This window comes from Falco peregrinus, chromosome 9, assembly GCF_023634155.1.
Source record: "Falco peregrinus isolate bFalPer1 chromosome 9, bFalPer1.pri, whole genome shotgun sequence".
Lineage (NCBI taxonomy): Eukaryota > Metazoa > Chordata > Aves > Falconiformes > Falconidae > Falco > Falco peregrinus.
The window spans coordinates 9,044,068-9,061,667 of NC_073729.1; the positions used below are offsets into that span (position 1 = coordinate 9,044,068).

General features: G+C 41.3%; 1 protein-coding gene across 8 annotated transcripts in view; it reads right to left on the reverse strand.

Annotated features, from left to right (window-relative positions):
• Nucleotides 1-17,600, reverse strand: part of DENND2B (DENN domain containing 2B) — a 178,849-nt gene that overhangs the window by 95,815 nt on the left and 65,434 nt on the right. For all 8 annotated transcript variants that reach the window (XM_027778347.2, XM_055813737.1, XM_027778348.2 and 5 more), the window contains one exon: nt 5,966-6,070. In XM_027778347.2, coding sequence (XP_027634148.1) covers nt 5,966-6,045 — 80 coding nt within the window. In that variant the 5' untranslated portion in view covers nt 6,046-6,070. The remainder of the gene's footprint in view (nt 1-5,965; nt 6,071-17,600) is intronic.

The following is a 17,600-nucleotide window of genomic DNA, read 5'->3' on the forward strand; positions in this document are numbered from 1 at the left end:
CACCACAGAAAATGTTGGAGGTAAAGGGAAAGCCCATCACTTACAACTACATTGGAAGAAGTCTGTATCTCCAAATTCTGAAATTACTTACACCTCATGCAACACCCTCTGATAAAAACTGTAGATCGATGGGCTCCTCTAAAAACAAACCCTTCCTGTACTCCAGTAGCACACTACAATAGATGAAAAGGCTCAAGTTAAGTCTGTAAGACACTTTGAGATCCCCAGTTACAAGATGGCATATTAGCCAGAGAGGAAGACATAGAATGATTTGCAGAAGTTATGTAGCCACACTTTAAACATTTTTCAGCTCTGGACTGGCGCTAGTCACATCTAGCACCTCAAATAAAGTTGCAATTTTAAGATACAATGATACATTAATATATAATTATTTTGTTCAGAGTTTTTTCCTCCTTTTCCCTGTTAGACTAAACAGACTACAAGTTTGAAACCTATATTCTGTTAAGTAGAGCATGACCTCATAGACATAACTGTATGCCGCTTTTCATACAGTACAGTGTTGAGGTGATTTTTAAGTCAGAGCTAGTAGTGCCATTTCTACACTTACCTTTGCACTGGAGCAAACTCAAGATTAGAACAAAGTTATAATTCAAACAAATTCAAACAAAGTTTCTGCAATAAAACACAAAGACTCCAGATAAACGTTAACTCATTTGCTAAGGGAAAGCAAGCCACACTGGGGGGAGAGAGCTACAAACACAACTACACCTTTTCTTTGACTTCTGTTCTCTTAAGGTTTCCTCAGAGTTACGCTGATCCTCTTAAGCATGGTGCAATCAAACCAAGTAGTCATTTGATGCAAAAGGGTCATGCGCTAGCTGCAAGCATGCTATGGGCTCCTTTGTCTCCCGTTGAACGGCTAGTAAGATTTCACAGAGCTGCTTCCTGCCAGAATTGCTAAGAAGTTGCTTTCAGCTATGCGTAAGGTGCTTTCCTAACCTCCTGTTCCTTGGCGTTCACCTCAGTGACTCACAAGGAAGGATTAAAATTGTGTCCTTGAAGTTCACTGAAAGCCAGAAAGTCTCATTTCGTAAGTATAATGACCCTTTCGCAAAATCTCTAATACTTGCTTCCTATAATTGACTGTTGTTCCAAACAACATCAGAATGTCCTCTCTGGCTTGCACAGTTCTAGTCCAGGCTCTGTCACTGACCGTGTCAGTTAGCAGGCGCCTAAAGAAGAGCGTAAGAGCAAGAGGAGCATGCAGTGCTACTTCACCAGCTGAACAGTCTGTTGACATATTACAGATTTTGCTTTTGTGGCCAAAAGCCTTTGGTAGATTTTTCTTCCATGAATTTGTCGGACTGCAACATCCTATAGCAGTAAGTTCCGTAGTGTAAAAAGATGCTTCAGAGAAGTGCCTTCTTTTCAACTGATTTTCAAACTGTTCTCTTCTAGTTTCATATGATTAATTCTTAAATGGCAAGAGATTTTTTTCCCTATTTACCATCTCTGTTCAGACACTTCTATTACCCCTTCCTCCCTTCCAATCCTTTGTTTTTCAGGATGAAAGAGTCCCAGTCAATCTATTCCTGCTTTGTAGCAAAAATGTTCCATACCTTCAACCACCCCTGTCATCTTCCTACAATCTTTCTATTCAGAGCACAATTAAATTTGTTGCACCTAAGACACACAAAAATCTCCATTTGTAACAATTGCTGAATGAACCTCAGGTAATTTCAGAAAGAATGCTTTAGTCTGAATGTTTATTTAAATCACTTTCTTCAGATCCAAATGTTTTCCCCTCCTGTGCTCACAGCAGAAACCTGTGAATCCCACAACCAGTTTCTCAGGTGAGACTCATGGTTATCCTCCAAAGTAATGTCCTCACCCTGCTCTCTGTCTCTCCCTCATTTCCTAAACTGCCATTAGCACAATGCTGGTGGGAAAACAGCTGTGGTACCTCACGCCAGTGGATCCACACTCTGGTGAGGACCAAGGGAATCTTAGTTACTGCAAGAACCTTGATGCTTTCAAAGCATGCAGTGGTATATATGCTTACTTGTAGGCACTTCCTTTCCACTGAAGATTTTTATTATTAAAATTTAAATCTATGATCTACATGGGTCTGATTCATAACCAAAGTAATTAGAAAGACTTCTATAGACTTTACTGATCTTTTTTACTGACCCATGAGAAATCACAAAAGGTTGAACCAGGTAGTGACACTATCACTGAAACACACCTTTCGTCTTAGAATCATAGAATAACTTAGGTTGGAAAAGACCTTTAAGATCAAGTCCAACTGAACAGTCTTGCAAAAATAAACCCCACCAAAACTAGGACTGACAAGAAATAACACTAAAAAGATGTCTTAGCCACCACGAGGCTAATATACCTGTGCTATGCCAGTATCAGTACTTACTGAAACTCTACTCCTACAAATTATAGAGAAAGTGCAGATTTCCAAATCTCCAGTCAAATCCCATACTAAACAAAGACAATGACTGTTCAGTTTAAGTGACTTTTTAACATGCTTGCAATAAATCCTGTAGTCTTAAAATTTTATTATGCCAGCACTTACTCCACTGATTTACAGTCTGACTAAAACAAAGAATCCTCATGGTTGACTCAAATAACATCCTCTTACAGGATTTCACACAGACAGATGAAGAAGATTACATAAGGCAAAATAATGGATGAAGAACTGGTGCATGACAACCTATTCATCTCCTCACTTGTCACACAAGTGCAACTCAAAGATTTTCCTTAGCTTCAGGTCTATACTTGTAATTACAAAATCTTTTCCTGACAAATTCTAATCAAAACAGATGGTGATGATAAGGAAAGACAGTTTATTTGACAGTTATTATCCAATAACTTAGTACCTGACAGTACTTTCTAAGCTATTGAGAATGGAAAAGATTTTAGAACAAAAGAGTAGGTCCAAAGTTCACTGAAGTCTAGACCCAAGTTCACTGAAGTCTAGACCCAAGTTCACTGAAGTCTAGACCCAAGTTCCCAGCACCAATCTGTCCACACTGATGGAAGGATGATAAACAACTTGAAAATGCCAGATATCATTATGGATCTGGTTTTAATATCTAGATATGAATATCTCTCTAGAAATTCCTCTAGCCATTCTGCCCCCCCCCCCCCCTTTATATTTTTCCTGTTTTGTACTAAGAGATGTCAAATGCACAAACTAACAAATTGGGAAGTGTACAAGAATATAGAGTCCATTTCTGCTGAGCTTTAACACAGCCTTAACATATCCTTAATAAAAGACACTAGAATGGATGCTGGTTATCTATATCTTTAGTCAACTGCACAATTTAAGAAGGGAAAGGAGAACGTGAAAGGAGAACAGTACCAGGAGGAAGAAATGCAAATCAGCCTAAAGAAAGATTTAGACATGGGAAGAGTGTGACAATGCCACAAAGGAGGTCACTAGCAGAGACAGGACTAGGGTAGGGGTTCCACCTAAGGCTCTGGGTTATTAATTCACTGCTACTTTGTAAGCCAACCTATCCCTTGGTAATCAGGATGAGGCGGTTTCATCCAACTCAAGAAAATTGCCTGGGAATTTCCTGAGATTACTGTGATTCAATAATATGTGTAGATAAGTGGGAAGGTATGGCAGAGAGCTGAAAGACAGAAATAAGTTATTAGATACAGAGGCAATGCAGAGGCAGCCATATGTGCACAAAATAGGGAAGGACAACTGAAACTGAGAACAAATCCAACATTTAAATGTTTATTTAAAAGGAAAACAGAGATGTGCCATTAAAACGAGGCTTTCCTTTAAAAAAAACAGAAGAGAAATCAACTGTTCAAAAAAAATCTCTTCCATTGCTTCCATCCTGAAAAATCTCAGGATTTAATTTATATTTTCCCTTTTCCATTGTTTGGCTTGGAAAAGTTCAGAATACAATGGCAGGTAAGCCAAACCAAGCCAGTATTCAACATCACTTTGAAGTTGACCTATAGCTCCCTGCTAAGATCAAAGCCAACACTTCTCAAATTCTCTGTCTGAACTTCTCCATCCACACCAGTTATTCTACCTGAGAGCTGCCAACACAGGAACTTTTTGCCTCTGACCCTTCATTTTCAAGTGGACAAAATCAAACAGTAATTTTGTGAATCTCACCTGAATCACAGTCTTTACTATGTGTTCGAAACAGCAAAATTCTCCCAATATACCCTTTCTATGCACATACTGTAGTGCTGTCAGCTAGGAGTAACCCTGGTACAGCTTATCAGGTGTGGTACCCTCCCTCCATCAGGTGTGGCCAGAACAGATGCCACCTGGCCTGGCCAAAGTGATTGGAGCATTTCATTGACATTGGTACAACCCATGCTCCTATCCCAAAGCACCTAACAAACGGGACCTCCACTGCTTTTTCCCTCTATGGAGTTACTTGTTGAACTTCGTAAGGCAAAGAGAACCTTCCTTGTTTCTATATCCAATACCTAGCATAAAGGTATTACTGCAGTACAGAAATCTGTAAGGTCAGTGCAAGTTATTTACATGTTCCTCCTCTATGCTGTTTATAAGGGGGTTAGAGTCTTGTTTTGAGCCAAAACACAAGAAAAATTAAGACATCAGAATATTACTGTGTAAGACACTATAGAACAGTCCCTCAGAATAGAATAGGACAATATACCCATGCAAGAATTCCCTGGAGAGCTGGACAAAATGGTACAGCAAGGACAGAGCAATATATCAATAGACACTTCATATATTTGGAAGACAGAACCTGCAGTTTCTGTGGCTTTCTGCTCCACTCACTAACTTGACATCCAAAGTCTAGAGCTTTGCTCCTGTGTTCAAACAGTTAATTCATAAAGGTACTTTAATGCGATAGTAGTTTAAACCTTCCCAAAGCACACTGAGGCTGCCCTAGAGGGACTACAGATTTAAGTGAGGGTTTTGCAAGTGTAAGCCCCAGAACAAGAGCAGCTGATGGGCTTGTCCTGTGTGAGAGCCACAGGCTGAATCAGTCAGCTTTACTTTGTAAAGGCTGTGGCTGAGAACAAGACTCCTTCTGACACAGGTATGTGAAACTGTTGGCTGCAGGTGAGTTGTTTACTTGCACACCAAAGCGATATTCCAAAGCACAGCTGTCCAAAGAATACTTCCTGTCCTCAAAACACTGCCTTTGATCAATGTAAACTGAAGGACAAGGGAGCAATAACCGACTCGACCCTTCTTGCCATTTAACTGCACTAATTCAGGAGTGAAAGGTATCTGCAGCTACAGGCATCTGCATCACTGCGTGCAGTTGCATCACAGCCTTCTGATGGACTGGAACTTTATTAGGATAGCGTTTCTTAGCCACAAGTAAACATGCACAAATTTGCAAGCACACTGTTTTCTGGTCTAGTCTAAACAGACTGATTCCCTCAGGATTGCCAGGCTTGGGGACTTAAGGTGGTGTCCTTGGCTACAGTTTTCCCCTAGCTATGAATGATGAAGTTGATCTACTTTGTCAATGACTTTAAAGCTACAGAAAGGAGATAAGCAAAGAACAGAGATGAGCCCTGTACATTCAGCCCTTTCACACCCACTGCCTGACCTGCAACAGGAGGCAAGTCTCTGCCCACTGTCTGTCAAGACAGGTAACAGCAGAGAAAATGTGACGGATGCCAATACAAAATACAAACTGGAGATTGGCAATGGAGACAAGCTGATATGCAGTCATATGGCAAAGAAATTTAGCCCAAACCTCCTGAGGCCTACACAGTGCCTTCCACACAGGTCCTTCCTTGCCATCACTTTCATCATAACCTGCTGGTGAGCTGAAATAGCTCAACGGAAATATGCCAGAAGCAGACCTTTTGTCATACCTCGGTTCCTCCAACCCCTACAAAAAAATTACTTTCAGTCCAGCAAAGCACTCTCTCTGTCAGAATAGAGGTCGCTTACCTTTGAACAGAGATTTTGTTCCAAACACAGACAAACCTTTCTCAGAATCTACAAAGCCTGCAGTTCACCACTTACCTATCCAGAGTGTCCTGAGGCACTTTACTCCCGCCAGCTCTGCTGTTGACACTGGCATTCTTGTTGGCAGTCATGGTCATTTCTGCTTTCTAGAAATGTGGATATCTGTGAGAAGAAAAGTCAATTAAGCTTCAACAAGCCCAAATGACAATTAGCCATCAAGACTTCTAGAAGTACTATGCCATGTGAAGACAGAACTCCAGGCTGCTTTTCATTTTATAAAATGCAATCAGTCTAGTCATGATCCTGAAAAAATAAACTCTGCTTCCCTACTGCTGCTCTTTCACATCCACAGCCAAATTTTATCAGAGCCCAGTGCTATATAAAGGGAGATATCTTATGGGAATTAGGTGTATGTTTCAGGTTCTGGCATGTCTGACTAAGCAGAGCTTGATACGGAGCTCATCCATCAGCACACATGAGAACCCAGTAAGTGCACTGTGTGTTACTTGCAAACACTGTAGCTATGATGGACATTTTGGCCACCCAAAAGCTATTCCAAAGAAAGAATAAACTTTTCTCAATATTAAAGCGCAGTTCTATTATGGAAATATTTTCTAAGCTTGAAATATATTTAATAGCAAATATGTCAAATACAATTTTCAAATCTGCTTTTGATATTAAAAAAAAATCTACAAATGTTTCTCTACTGGCCTCAGTATTATTTAAGCAAAACTGTCTTAGGATACTTCTAAGACCTCGGGTAATCTAAAGAATCATTACTAATTCCTAGTTATTTCCTAGTAATTTGGTAACAATGCAAAATTTGTAAATTTAATTTCAGCCATGGTAAAAGCCCTGTATATCCAGTTAAATGGCCAAAAGATGGGCCAAAACATTGCTGCATACTGTCAAAGAAACAGCCCAGTATCACGATTTATTTTGCCTTCATCCTGTTATCTTAATAGGAATGTTGTGCTGCAGCTGAAGGGAGGATATGATGATATGGATATAGGCCAGGACATAATCCCAAGGATGCAGAAGCAGTAACCTCTAAAATCATTCCCTTCTGTTGACTATATCCCATGTTTCTGTGGTATAGAGTGCAGCTCTTAGTAGCAGTTTCCTCTGTCATTGTAATCACTTGAGAAATAATTTGCAAAACGAGGGATACATGTATTTTCATGTCATGATAAGATTTCCAAAATGCCAGCAGAGTCACTTGTGAATGAAATGGAACAGTACTTACTCCACCTGATGCTACAGCAGTTATTTATTAAGGATCCTGTGGCTCTGCTGGCATGCATTTTGGGGTAGTTTCTGAGATGCTCCTTAGTTTATAGGCTAAAATATCTACCATGGTTTGCAGCACAGCCACCCAGGGTCTGACCAGAACCACCATTTTTTACAACCATTAATGGCATAGCTAATGCAAAAATAAGGAGTATTACAAAACTTCTTATTTACTCAAACCCACAGTAAGTCCAGACTGCTTGAGAAGCCAACTGTAATGTGATGCTGAAAAGCAAGCTGGGTACTGATGACACAAAAAATCCTTGTACTAACAGACCCATCGCGGTGATGAGGACATTCTCTAAACCACTTTATTCCAAACAATTCTGCCACAAATAAGGTCAGAAAATCTCCTGCAGATTGCAACTCCAGAGGCAGAGTCAGCCATGCCAACCACAGACTCCCGGTCTACTTGTCCTTCTCCAATGTTCTTGTGTGTTTTTTCTATAGATTGAAGTTCCATAATTTCCTCCAGTGTCTTGTTACTATTAGTGTTCCATTATCAAGATAACAGGGCTGTTACAGAACTGCCTGTTCCAATGGGAAAAGGGCTTGCTTGGAACAAGAAAGGAAACCTGCTGATGCTGGCCAAGCTGTCTAGGACTGCACATTCCACAGGAAGCCAGCAGCTTTTTAATGTTTTCCACTCACCAGTTAAATACTTTTATTGCTATATCTGTCTGAATCAGTTATTAGCAATTAAGGTGAGAAAAAGATATAAATGTGGCATAAGATCAATAACAACTGTTAGCATACATTACATGCGTTCTCCAAGATTTGCTCTTCTGTTCAAGAGCAAAATAAGCTGAAGGGACCACTAAAAAGATGGGATACTATCCTGACACATAAAACTAAAAAAAAGATAGTATTCTTTTATGTGGCTGTTTTCTAAGAGTCCACTTTTCTCACATCCAAAATCCAATGGAAAAAACTACGCATATGTGTACATCAAAGCTTGATAAAAATCATTGTGGTCAATATTTTAAGTGATTATTTAAGCCTCCCATTTCAAAGCTACCCTAAATGTCAAATAAGCCAAACTGGTTTGTTTTCAGCAAAAGAAAAACTGAGTTCTAAAAGACAATTTGCCAAGATATGTCAATTTTAGTGACATAAGTGTGTCTCTTCACCATGCAGGTGATATCAACTGACTTTTCTATGCAATTTTTCTTTACTGCTTTTTTTGCATGAGTACTTTACTGCAGCTGAATCCGCTCTAGGTGAAGCTGCTTTAGCAAGGTGTTGGACTAGATCAGGGGTCCTCAAACTTTTTAAACAGGGGGCCGGTGCGTGGATGAAGTGGCAGGCTGCTTGGTTTCCCCCCCAACCCCCGGCAGGGGGGGGGCGGGGGGGTTCTGTAAATACCGGGGGCTGGATTGAGGACCCTGGGGGGGGCCATATCCAGCCCACGGGCCTTAGTTTGAGGACCCCTGGACTAGATGATCTCCTAGAAGGACTAGAGGTCCCTTCCAACCCTGACCATTCTGCAATTCTGGGATGCTTGTATCACCCCAGCATATGCAAAGAAAATCCGAATAACTTGAATATGGCAGAAAAATAGTTAATCAACAATTTACAGAGGTGCCTGGAAGCAAGAGCTTAATAAAAAAATAAAATTAAAAAAAAAATCCCAAAAACAGAGACAGAGGAAAAAAACTAAACTAAATTTTATGGTCATGTAGCAAGTTACTTCAGAGCCTTCAAACAAGTCTGACAGCCCTGTAAGTCTATATGAATCATTGTATGGTAAGAATCACATCCCCGGGCTTGTATGAGAGCATTCTCCATCACAGTATTTGCAAATTATTCCTCACAAAGCAATGAAAACCAAAATCTCTAAGTATTGTGACATACTGTTACAAACAAATCCAAAAATAGTCATCACAGATTCTGCATTGCCTAGTTAACCATCTAACTACACTTTGCCTAAAAACACAGAATGCTGTTTTGTTTGGAAGTGTAAATAATTACTCTGAAATCCTTACTTAGCCATAATTTGTGCTTTACTCCAGGCACGGTCTCACTAATTTCACTAGGACAACTCTCAAATCAGTAATTTAATGAGCCCAGATGGTGAATCTGGACCTTCTTCATTATTACATCCATTTTGTCTAAAACTTCGACAAACCATTGGATCAAAAGTATCAAAGAGTAAAAATGACAGACAAATATAAAAAATGGTGTGATGGCAACATAGGAGCTGCTACTAGTACCAGGCAAGGTTCATCATCCTGACTTAAAATGGCTGCTGCAGTGCAGATATTTCTCAACAGATTTTTGTCATCACAAGAAGCCCTGATGACAGAATATTCCTTATTGACCATGTCACTCCCCTCTTAAAGGTTTCCTTCCACTTCCAAAATGAAAGTGTGGCCTGGAGCTTTTTTATGGACAGATGGGGCACTGAAAAGCATCACACTTCATGCTAGCAAACCTTACAGTGTCACCAAATCTTTAATTCCTTTAACAGGTGTTAGCAAGGGAGGTGTAAATCCTATGCTTTTACCCACTGCAATTTAAAATTATTCTTAATTTCCTAAAGCATCCCAACACTTTGGAAGCAACCGCTCTCAGTCCCTACTACAGTGCAAGTTGTTCCTCAGCCCACTCCCATTCCCAAGTGGTTCAGGGCTGGAGCTAGGCTTGGAACAAGCACCTGAAAAGCCACAGCAATCAAGAGTGCTTTATTTGTACTATCCAAGAGCCTCCTACAGCCTCAAGGAAACCTGCTTTTCTTACACTCAATGTACCCATCAGTTACCACACTGCAAGAACAGGTTCGCTGCTCCCCTTTGTAAAAGTTGAATAACATTGAGCCCAGTTATTCATGTCTAGGCTCAAAAGTTTTACAGATCAACAGATGTTTTAAAAAAAACATTTTCATAATTTGAATAATGACACCTTCCATTCTGTAAATATGAAGGGAGCTGAAGAGGACTTTTCAACTGAGATTTCTTCAGTTCAACAGATATGTATGGTGGGTTTTGTTTGTTTGTTGGGGTTTTTTGTTGGTTTTAATACTGTGCTCAATATCTCTTCCTATCCACATGGTCCTTTTCCCTACTTAGTCTTAAAACAGGTCCACTGCGCTACATTTTCTGTACTCATTTCTTAAGCACATTTTCTATTAAATATACAGTTCCAATAAGAAGTCCTTAAGAGTATGTTGCGATGCTTCAAAGCCAGTTTTCTGAACATCAGGAACACTAGCACTGTTTATCTGGCACCTTAATGAAGAAGAATCCCTATTCTGCTGCTTACTAATGAACACTGATCTTGCACAAGCAGAAGACCACACGTACATGGCTCCAGCCCTCTGAGTCAGGTACTTACTGGGACCCAGGCTGCAGCACAGAGCAGATGAAGTTCGGAAGGTGGCAAAGAATATAGCAGGGTTTCTAATGAGAAGGGAGCCTTTGAGTGTAGGCTCCCGACCCCTCTTCTGGGGTCTATCACTAACTATCACTAACATGGGTGCAAATTCTTCACAGAAAAAGTGTATGTCTAGCAAGGACATCAAGTGTGTTCATAAGATTGCTCTGAACTTCTGCTATGACTTTTGAGAGAGGTTTGTCCATGACAGTTCATTATGTGAAGTCTTTGTTGTCTCACATGTTGCAAAGACTGCCCTAACTGTCCTAGACCAAACCAATCTGTACCGCAATTAATAAAAATTCTAAAATATGATTTGGATTCTTGAGATCTGCGTATGTTCTGAAGTCTTTTAAGCGCAGATGATTTTCCTCTTGAAATTCCACTGATCTAGAATCTAGAAAATATGGGAAAATATTACTGCTTTGGTCTGCCCCACAGAGCAGAGACCTGGAGACATAACAGGATGGCATTACAGAGAAGAGGCTACTAATACAAACTCCTGCTGTTGAAAAAGTACCTTGTAATAAAGACAAACTCTCAGAGATGTATTATTAATACTAATAAATTTGGTCTACTTATTTTCCTCCTAAGAGTAGCTTCAGCAGAATGTCTGTAGGCATTAAGAAGTTAGTTTAAAACATTAATATGCTTTTCTGAGAGCTTTAAGGAAATCTTGCCCACATTTCAAGAGGTGTTGCATAGCTAAACTTCTGTTTAAGAGTCACAGCTTAGCTTTGTGGCAATTTGCCTATTCCCTTCCAGTAAAACAGATAATTATGTCCTCCCAGAACAACGTCAGCTCTGATGAACTGGAAAGTCCAATAAAATCTACAGATTTCTGCCTTGAGAAGGCTTCTGTAGAGACTCCAAAGAACATTTTTATAAGAACCATGTGCTTTTATCAGGTATACCTGTTCTCTAAGCTGGACCACTGTAAGTTTAGTCTTGCAATACTGTACAAATTATCATAAAGAGCTAAATGACCTGTTCAGTAAGGACTTGGCTGGGAGATATTCAGAAAGTATTAAGTCAACTATCTCACCCCAAGTTTAGTCCTCACAGCAGACAGCCTAACTATGATCACATCAACAGGCTTCTTGCAAAACACAAGAATTAGCTGCCTTCAAGGCTAGTCCTAAAGACTGGAGTAATAGACGTTGTGCTATCAGCAATGTGTACATGCCTGAGCCACATCACTCTCTAAGTGAGAACACAAGATCAAGCCATTCGCACAGCTATGTATATCCAAGTCCCTGACTGAGAACAAGTGGCAACATTTGTGGATAAAAGAGCCAAAGGAAGAGAGTTTGTCAAACTAGTTATCTTTACGACACTGCAAAAGGCACAGATTTTCACTGATCTTAGCTCCACAGCCTTACCCAAAATTTCCCTGTCTGCAATCCATAGGCAATCTGTTTCCAGTCAAGTCAACAAACAGTCTCTCTGCTAGGTGTTCACAGCTAGGCAACAAGTTTACTTCCACCACAAACTCACTAGTATAACCAACAGTGGTGGTGGACTCAGCTGTCATTGCAATGCCAACCCACCTTCTCAGCAGTTAGGTCCCCACTAAACTGAAACCGATCCTATTAGAAAACTGATGCTCCAGCACTTATTGGAAGGGAAAGAAGTTACCTCCCTCAGCATAGGTTGGCAGACCTGGGCAGCTGCAGAACCAGGCAGCTGAAAAGCAGGCATGCTGCCTAGGGCAAGGTCAGCTCTCCACTCACTTCTCACCCTCTTTTCCTACTCTACCTTATCTATTTCTACCCCTAAACTCCTTTCTGTTCTTCTGATATTCATGCACTTGCCTATTTCATGCATTCCTCATTCCGTCCCCCCTTACTCTTCTTTACCTTCTTATTACTTCATTACTTATTATCTTCCCTCAAGCTGGTTTTTTTTCCCTTGAATTGAAAATGGACAATACCTGGTGGAGAGAACAGACCTCACCTGAAATACATTGCAGTCCAAAACTTGTATCCAAATGTAAGAATTTAGCACTAAGCTCTTCTACTACTTTCAGCGCTACTAGGGAAATCCCAGCTTTGAAATGGAAGGAAAACATTGTGAAAATCAGAGAGCAGTGCTACTGTGCAGATTCGTTTGTCTTTTATGAAGGAATTTTTACCACTACTAGAGCAACCATGCTTCTCAGACTACGGAAAGCAGGCTGTATTTGAAAAACTTCTGAATATCATTACAGGAACTCTCTGGCGCTTAGGATGTTTGCTTTATCTTGCTTGCTTCGGTATTAAAAAGGACCAATAAGGTTTTGTTTGTGCTTTGCTCTCTTAGATCACTGGAATTGTATTTCAGCTGAAGAAGCTGGACTGAATCCAGCGTTTAGACCGAATCTTTCTTCCTTTCAGCACAGGAAAGACATATTGATTTGTGCCACGTCTAGTACAGTCATCAATAGCCACTTTTCACCTAGCTAGTAGCCTCCTTACAATTTAGATAAATTACAGCTGTTGTTGTACCAGCAGGGAAGCAACTTCACTGTGGTTTCTACCAACTCATTTCTGCTAAATGAGAGCTTAAAGAGCTCTCACTGAATATAACAAGTTCGTATTTATTGACAAATCGAACTAGAATAAACTGAAGGTTTCTTGAAAAGCAACGGCCCATGAGGGAAGCAAGGAGGAGTGTCATGGTTTAGCCCCAGCCAGCGACTAAGCCCCACACAGCCGCTTGCTCACTCCCCTGCTGGCAGAAGGGGGGAGAGAATCAGAAGAGTAAATGTGAGAAAAACTCATGGGTTGAGATAATGACAGCTTAATAGGGGTAAAGCAAAAACTGCACACAAAAGCAAAGCAAAACAAGGAATTCCTTCACTAGGTCCCACGGGCAGGCAGGTGTTCAGCCACCTCCAGGAAAGCAGGGCTCTGTCACACGTAATGGTTACTTGGGAAGGCAAATGCCATCGCTCCAAGTGTCCCCCCATTCCTTCTTCTTCCCTAAGCTTTATATGCTGAACATGACATCGTATGGTATGGAATATCCCTTGGGTCAGTTGGGGCCAGCTGTCCTGGCTGCATCCCCTCCCAACTCCTTGTGCACCCCCAGCCTCCTTGCTGGTAGGATGGGGTGAGGAGTAGAAAAGGCCTCGGCGCTGTGTGAGTGCTGCTCAGCAGTAAGGAAAGCAACTGTCTTATCGGCACTGTTCGCAGCGCAAATGCAAAACATAGCCCCAGTACTAGCTACTATGAAGAAAAGTAACTCTAGCCCAGCCAAAACCAGCACAAGGACATATTAAAAAAAAAAAAAAAAAATGGCTGCTATTGCATCAGAGGTTAGTATTTCCCTGTGTAGGTTGAAGAAAAGGTTTGTATTTTAAAAAATACATTGACTAGTTCAAGCTTAACTATCTTGATTTGACACACCAGGGTAGAAAGAGTTTACAATATTTAATAGTACAATTAGCTGATACCATTATAAGCTCAGAGGAAACTTAAGTGTACATTTTGGTGGCAGTCACAAAACACACCATCATACTGCCCTTAAAAGTGATGTCAATCTGAAATGCTACAGTCTTATTTTCTGATGCCTATGCTAGCCACACATTCTCACCCCATCACTCATACAGATATCTGGTTCAGGGAACTCATTCACCTGGAAACCAACCATTTGAGGTGGTGGGGTTTTTTTTCTTTTGGTGAAGCTGATTTTCAGCCATTCACTTGAGTTCTTCTGGACTGTAGGAAAACATACCTTAAAAATGCCTTCAAAATATGTGCTACTTTAAATTTGCATGCTTTCTCTTTGAGACAGAAACTTTCCTCTTTGTGGACAGCACTCTAAATGTTTATGTTCCTACAGAGTATGAAAGACACTTTTGGCCTTGCAAACATGCGATCTATTTGTGCTTTTAATTTTTAGAGAATAAAAAGAGACAAAAAGCATTGAAACATTCATCAAGACATCTTCTCTCTGACATGAATGCAGCAGAAACTCATGTATTTGCTGTAACAGAAACTCTTAGATGTCATATAATAAAATTTGAGTTTAGATGCAAAGCATCCACATCACTTTCAATGTAGCTTCAGCAAGCAAAATATGTGTGTATCTTAGATTTGGATCAGGCTTTACTAGAGAAAAGTGACTTCTGGTTTCCTTCTGCTGTATTTGAGTGTCAGTCACAATCTGGCAAGTCCTCTTAACAAGCTCTATCATAAACTTAATGAAGGCTGATTTGTTGAAAGCCCTCAGTAATCGTGTTTTGCAATAAAGGCTTAGTACAAAATAATCAGAGGCATATATGGTTTGGATTTGCAACACAAACATTCCCATGATGACCAGAGATTGCTATGAAAACACCCTATTTACAAATTTCGCCCAAAATACATCACAGCTCTTCAGTATTATTCTTCCTTTGTTCTTTCCCTTAAACATCAGGCTATCGGCATGAAAACACCCATTCAAATCTCAGGAACTCCCCTGCTCCTGTTACTTATTCCTCAATGAAGCTAGAGTCCTTTAATTGCAATGTCATCATTATTTGCACAAAAATGAATTGTTTCTTGTGACACAAAAAAAACAGTTTATAATTTTGCTAAGGGATGAGAGTAGATTACCTTTAAGGAATGAATATTCTTTTTCATTAATGTTGTCGGCATCATAAAGAATATGAGAAATGAGAAAATAAGACTGTCCTTCGGTACGCCCCACAGGGTGTCACCAGTCCCTAAAAACATCACGATGCAATTTGAAGCACAGCTCACCACTTAGTACAGCCTGCCTGGGAGCGCAGGCTTCAGGGGAGACACACAGTGAACAAACCAAACAAACCAGGTTGAAAGCCTCACTGTCTTAAAAGGAACTTCTCAGTTGAGCTGACACTGATGACTGAACCTTCCTCACCCCAAGGCTGACCAACAATGTCTGCCAGACAGCTGAGAAGCATCCTAACTTTGTAACTACTGTACGTTTTGATTCATTAGAGCACCATGCGAGGCAAAACACAGGTCACAACTATAACAGCGCAAGCTGCTGTCCCCAGCATTGTTAGCACACCTCCCTTCCTTCCTGCCAGACACACGTGGCTCCCACTCAGAGCAAAATTAATAGCAGTTACATGCCTCGTACAAGGTTTTAATAATAGATGATGGGTGGAAGGGGAATCTTGATGCAGCTGCACAGAGACTTGAGAGAGGGATTCAGTCTTCATTTTACCATACATTTCTTATGACTCACTGGGTAAATGGCTTGAACAATGCTAGCTGAGCTATTTCCTGACTACTTTCTGTGTATGGACATCTTTCCTAGAAGCAAGCTGTGCTACCCAGGAATGTCTGAAGTACACTCATCCATACGGAGGCTGGCTTAACAAGATCTCTATTATATTGTACTTTAAACCTGCATTAACTTTCCAGTGTAGACAAATTACCTTAATTTTCATTTCTCAATTTGTACTCTATAAAGCAGAAACAAGTCAGAACTTGTCTGTACACAGAAAAGAATCTACGACATCCTAAATACTCCACATGTACTAAGAACATCTGCATGGAGAGTTTATGTTTAGGATGGGTAACACACTTTCCAAATTACCTTGTATAAGGGCATGCTAAGAAGTAAGAATAAAACCAGTAAATTATCTCAGAGCAGGCAGTGAGCTATAAATCATAGAATCATTTAGGTTGGAAAAGACCTTTGAGATCACTAAGTCCAACCATTAACACAGGACTGCCAAGCCCACCACTAACCCATGCCCCTAAGCACCGCACCTACGCATTTTTTTAAATACCTCCAGGGATGGTGATTCCACCACCATCCTGAGCAGCCTGTTCCAGTGCTTGACCACCCTTACAGTGAAGAAGTTTTTCCTACTATCCAATCTAAACCTCCCCTGCCATAGCTTGAGGCTGTTCCCTCTTGTCCTGTTGCTTGTTATCTGGGAGAAGAGACCGACCCTCACAAGCTTACAACCTTCTTTCAGGGAGCAATAAGGTCCCCCCTGAGTCTCCTCCTCTCCAGACTAAACACCCCCAGTTCCCTCAGCTGCTCTTCATGAGATTTGTGCTCCAGACCCTTCACCAGCTTTGTTGCTCCAGCACCTCTACATCCCTCCTGAAGTGAGGGCTCCAAACCCAAACACAGCATTTGAGGTGCAGCCTCATCAGTGCCAAGTACAGGGGGACAATCGCTCCCCTTGTCCCGCTGGCTGTTTTAGACACAAGCCAGGGTGCTCTTGGCCTTCTTGGCCACCTGGGCACACTGCTGGCTCATGGTCAGCCGGCCATCAACCAGCACCCCCAGGTCTGGAGGAGGTCCTTTTCCTCCAGGCAGCTTTCCAGCCATTCTGCCCCAAGCCTGTGGCGTTGTGAGCACTTGTGACCTAAATGCAGGACCTGGTACTTCTCCACGTTGAATTTCATACAATTGGCCTTGGCCCATAGGTCCAGCCTGCCCAGATCCCTCTGCAGAGCCTTCCTGTCCTCAAGCACCGCCAACACTCTCACCCTCCTTTTGTCTCTAATACAGTTGTAGAAACATTTTTTGTTATCTTTTATGGCAGTGGGCAGCCTGAGTTCTAGCTGGGCTTTCACCTCTCTATTCTTCTCTCTGCATAACCACGCAACACCTATATAGTCCTCCAGAGTTGCCTGCCCCTTTTACCAAAGGTGGTAAACTCTCCTTTTTCCCTTGAGTTCCAGCCAAAGCTCTCTGTTCAGCCAGGCCAGTCTTCTTCCCCACCAGCTCATCTTTCAGCACATGGGGTCAGTCTGCTTCTGCACTTTTAAGACTTCCTTCTTGAAGAGTGTCCAGCCTTCCTGGACTCCTTTGCCCTTCAGGACTGTCTCCCAAGGGACTCTGTCAACTAGGCTACTGAAGCAGGCAAAGTCAGCCCTCTGGAAGTCCAAGGTTGCAGTTCTGCTGACCCCTCTCCTTACTTCTCTGAGAACTGAAAATGATCGTCTTGTGATTGCTATGCCCAAGATGTCCTCTGACCACCACATCACCCACCAGTCCTTCCCTGCTTGTAAACAGCAAATCCAGCAGGTCACCTCCCCTGGTTGTCTGACTG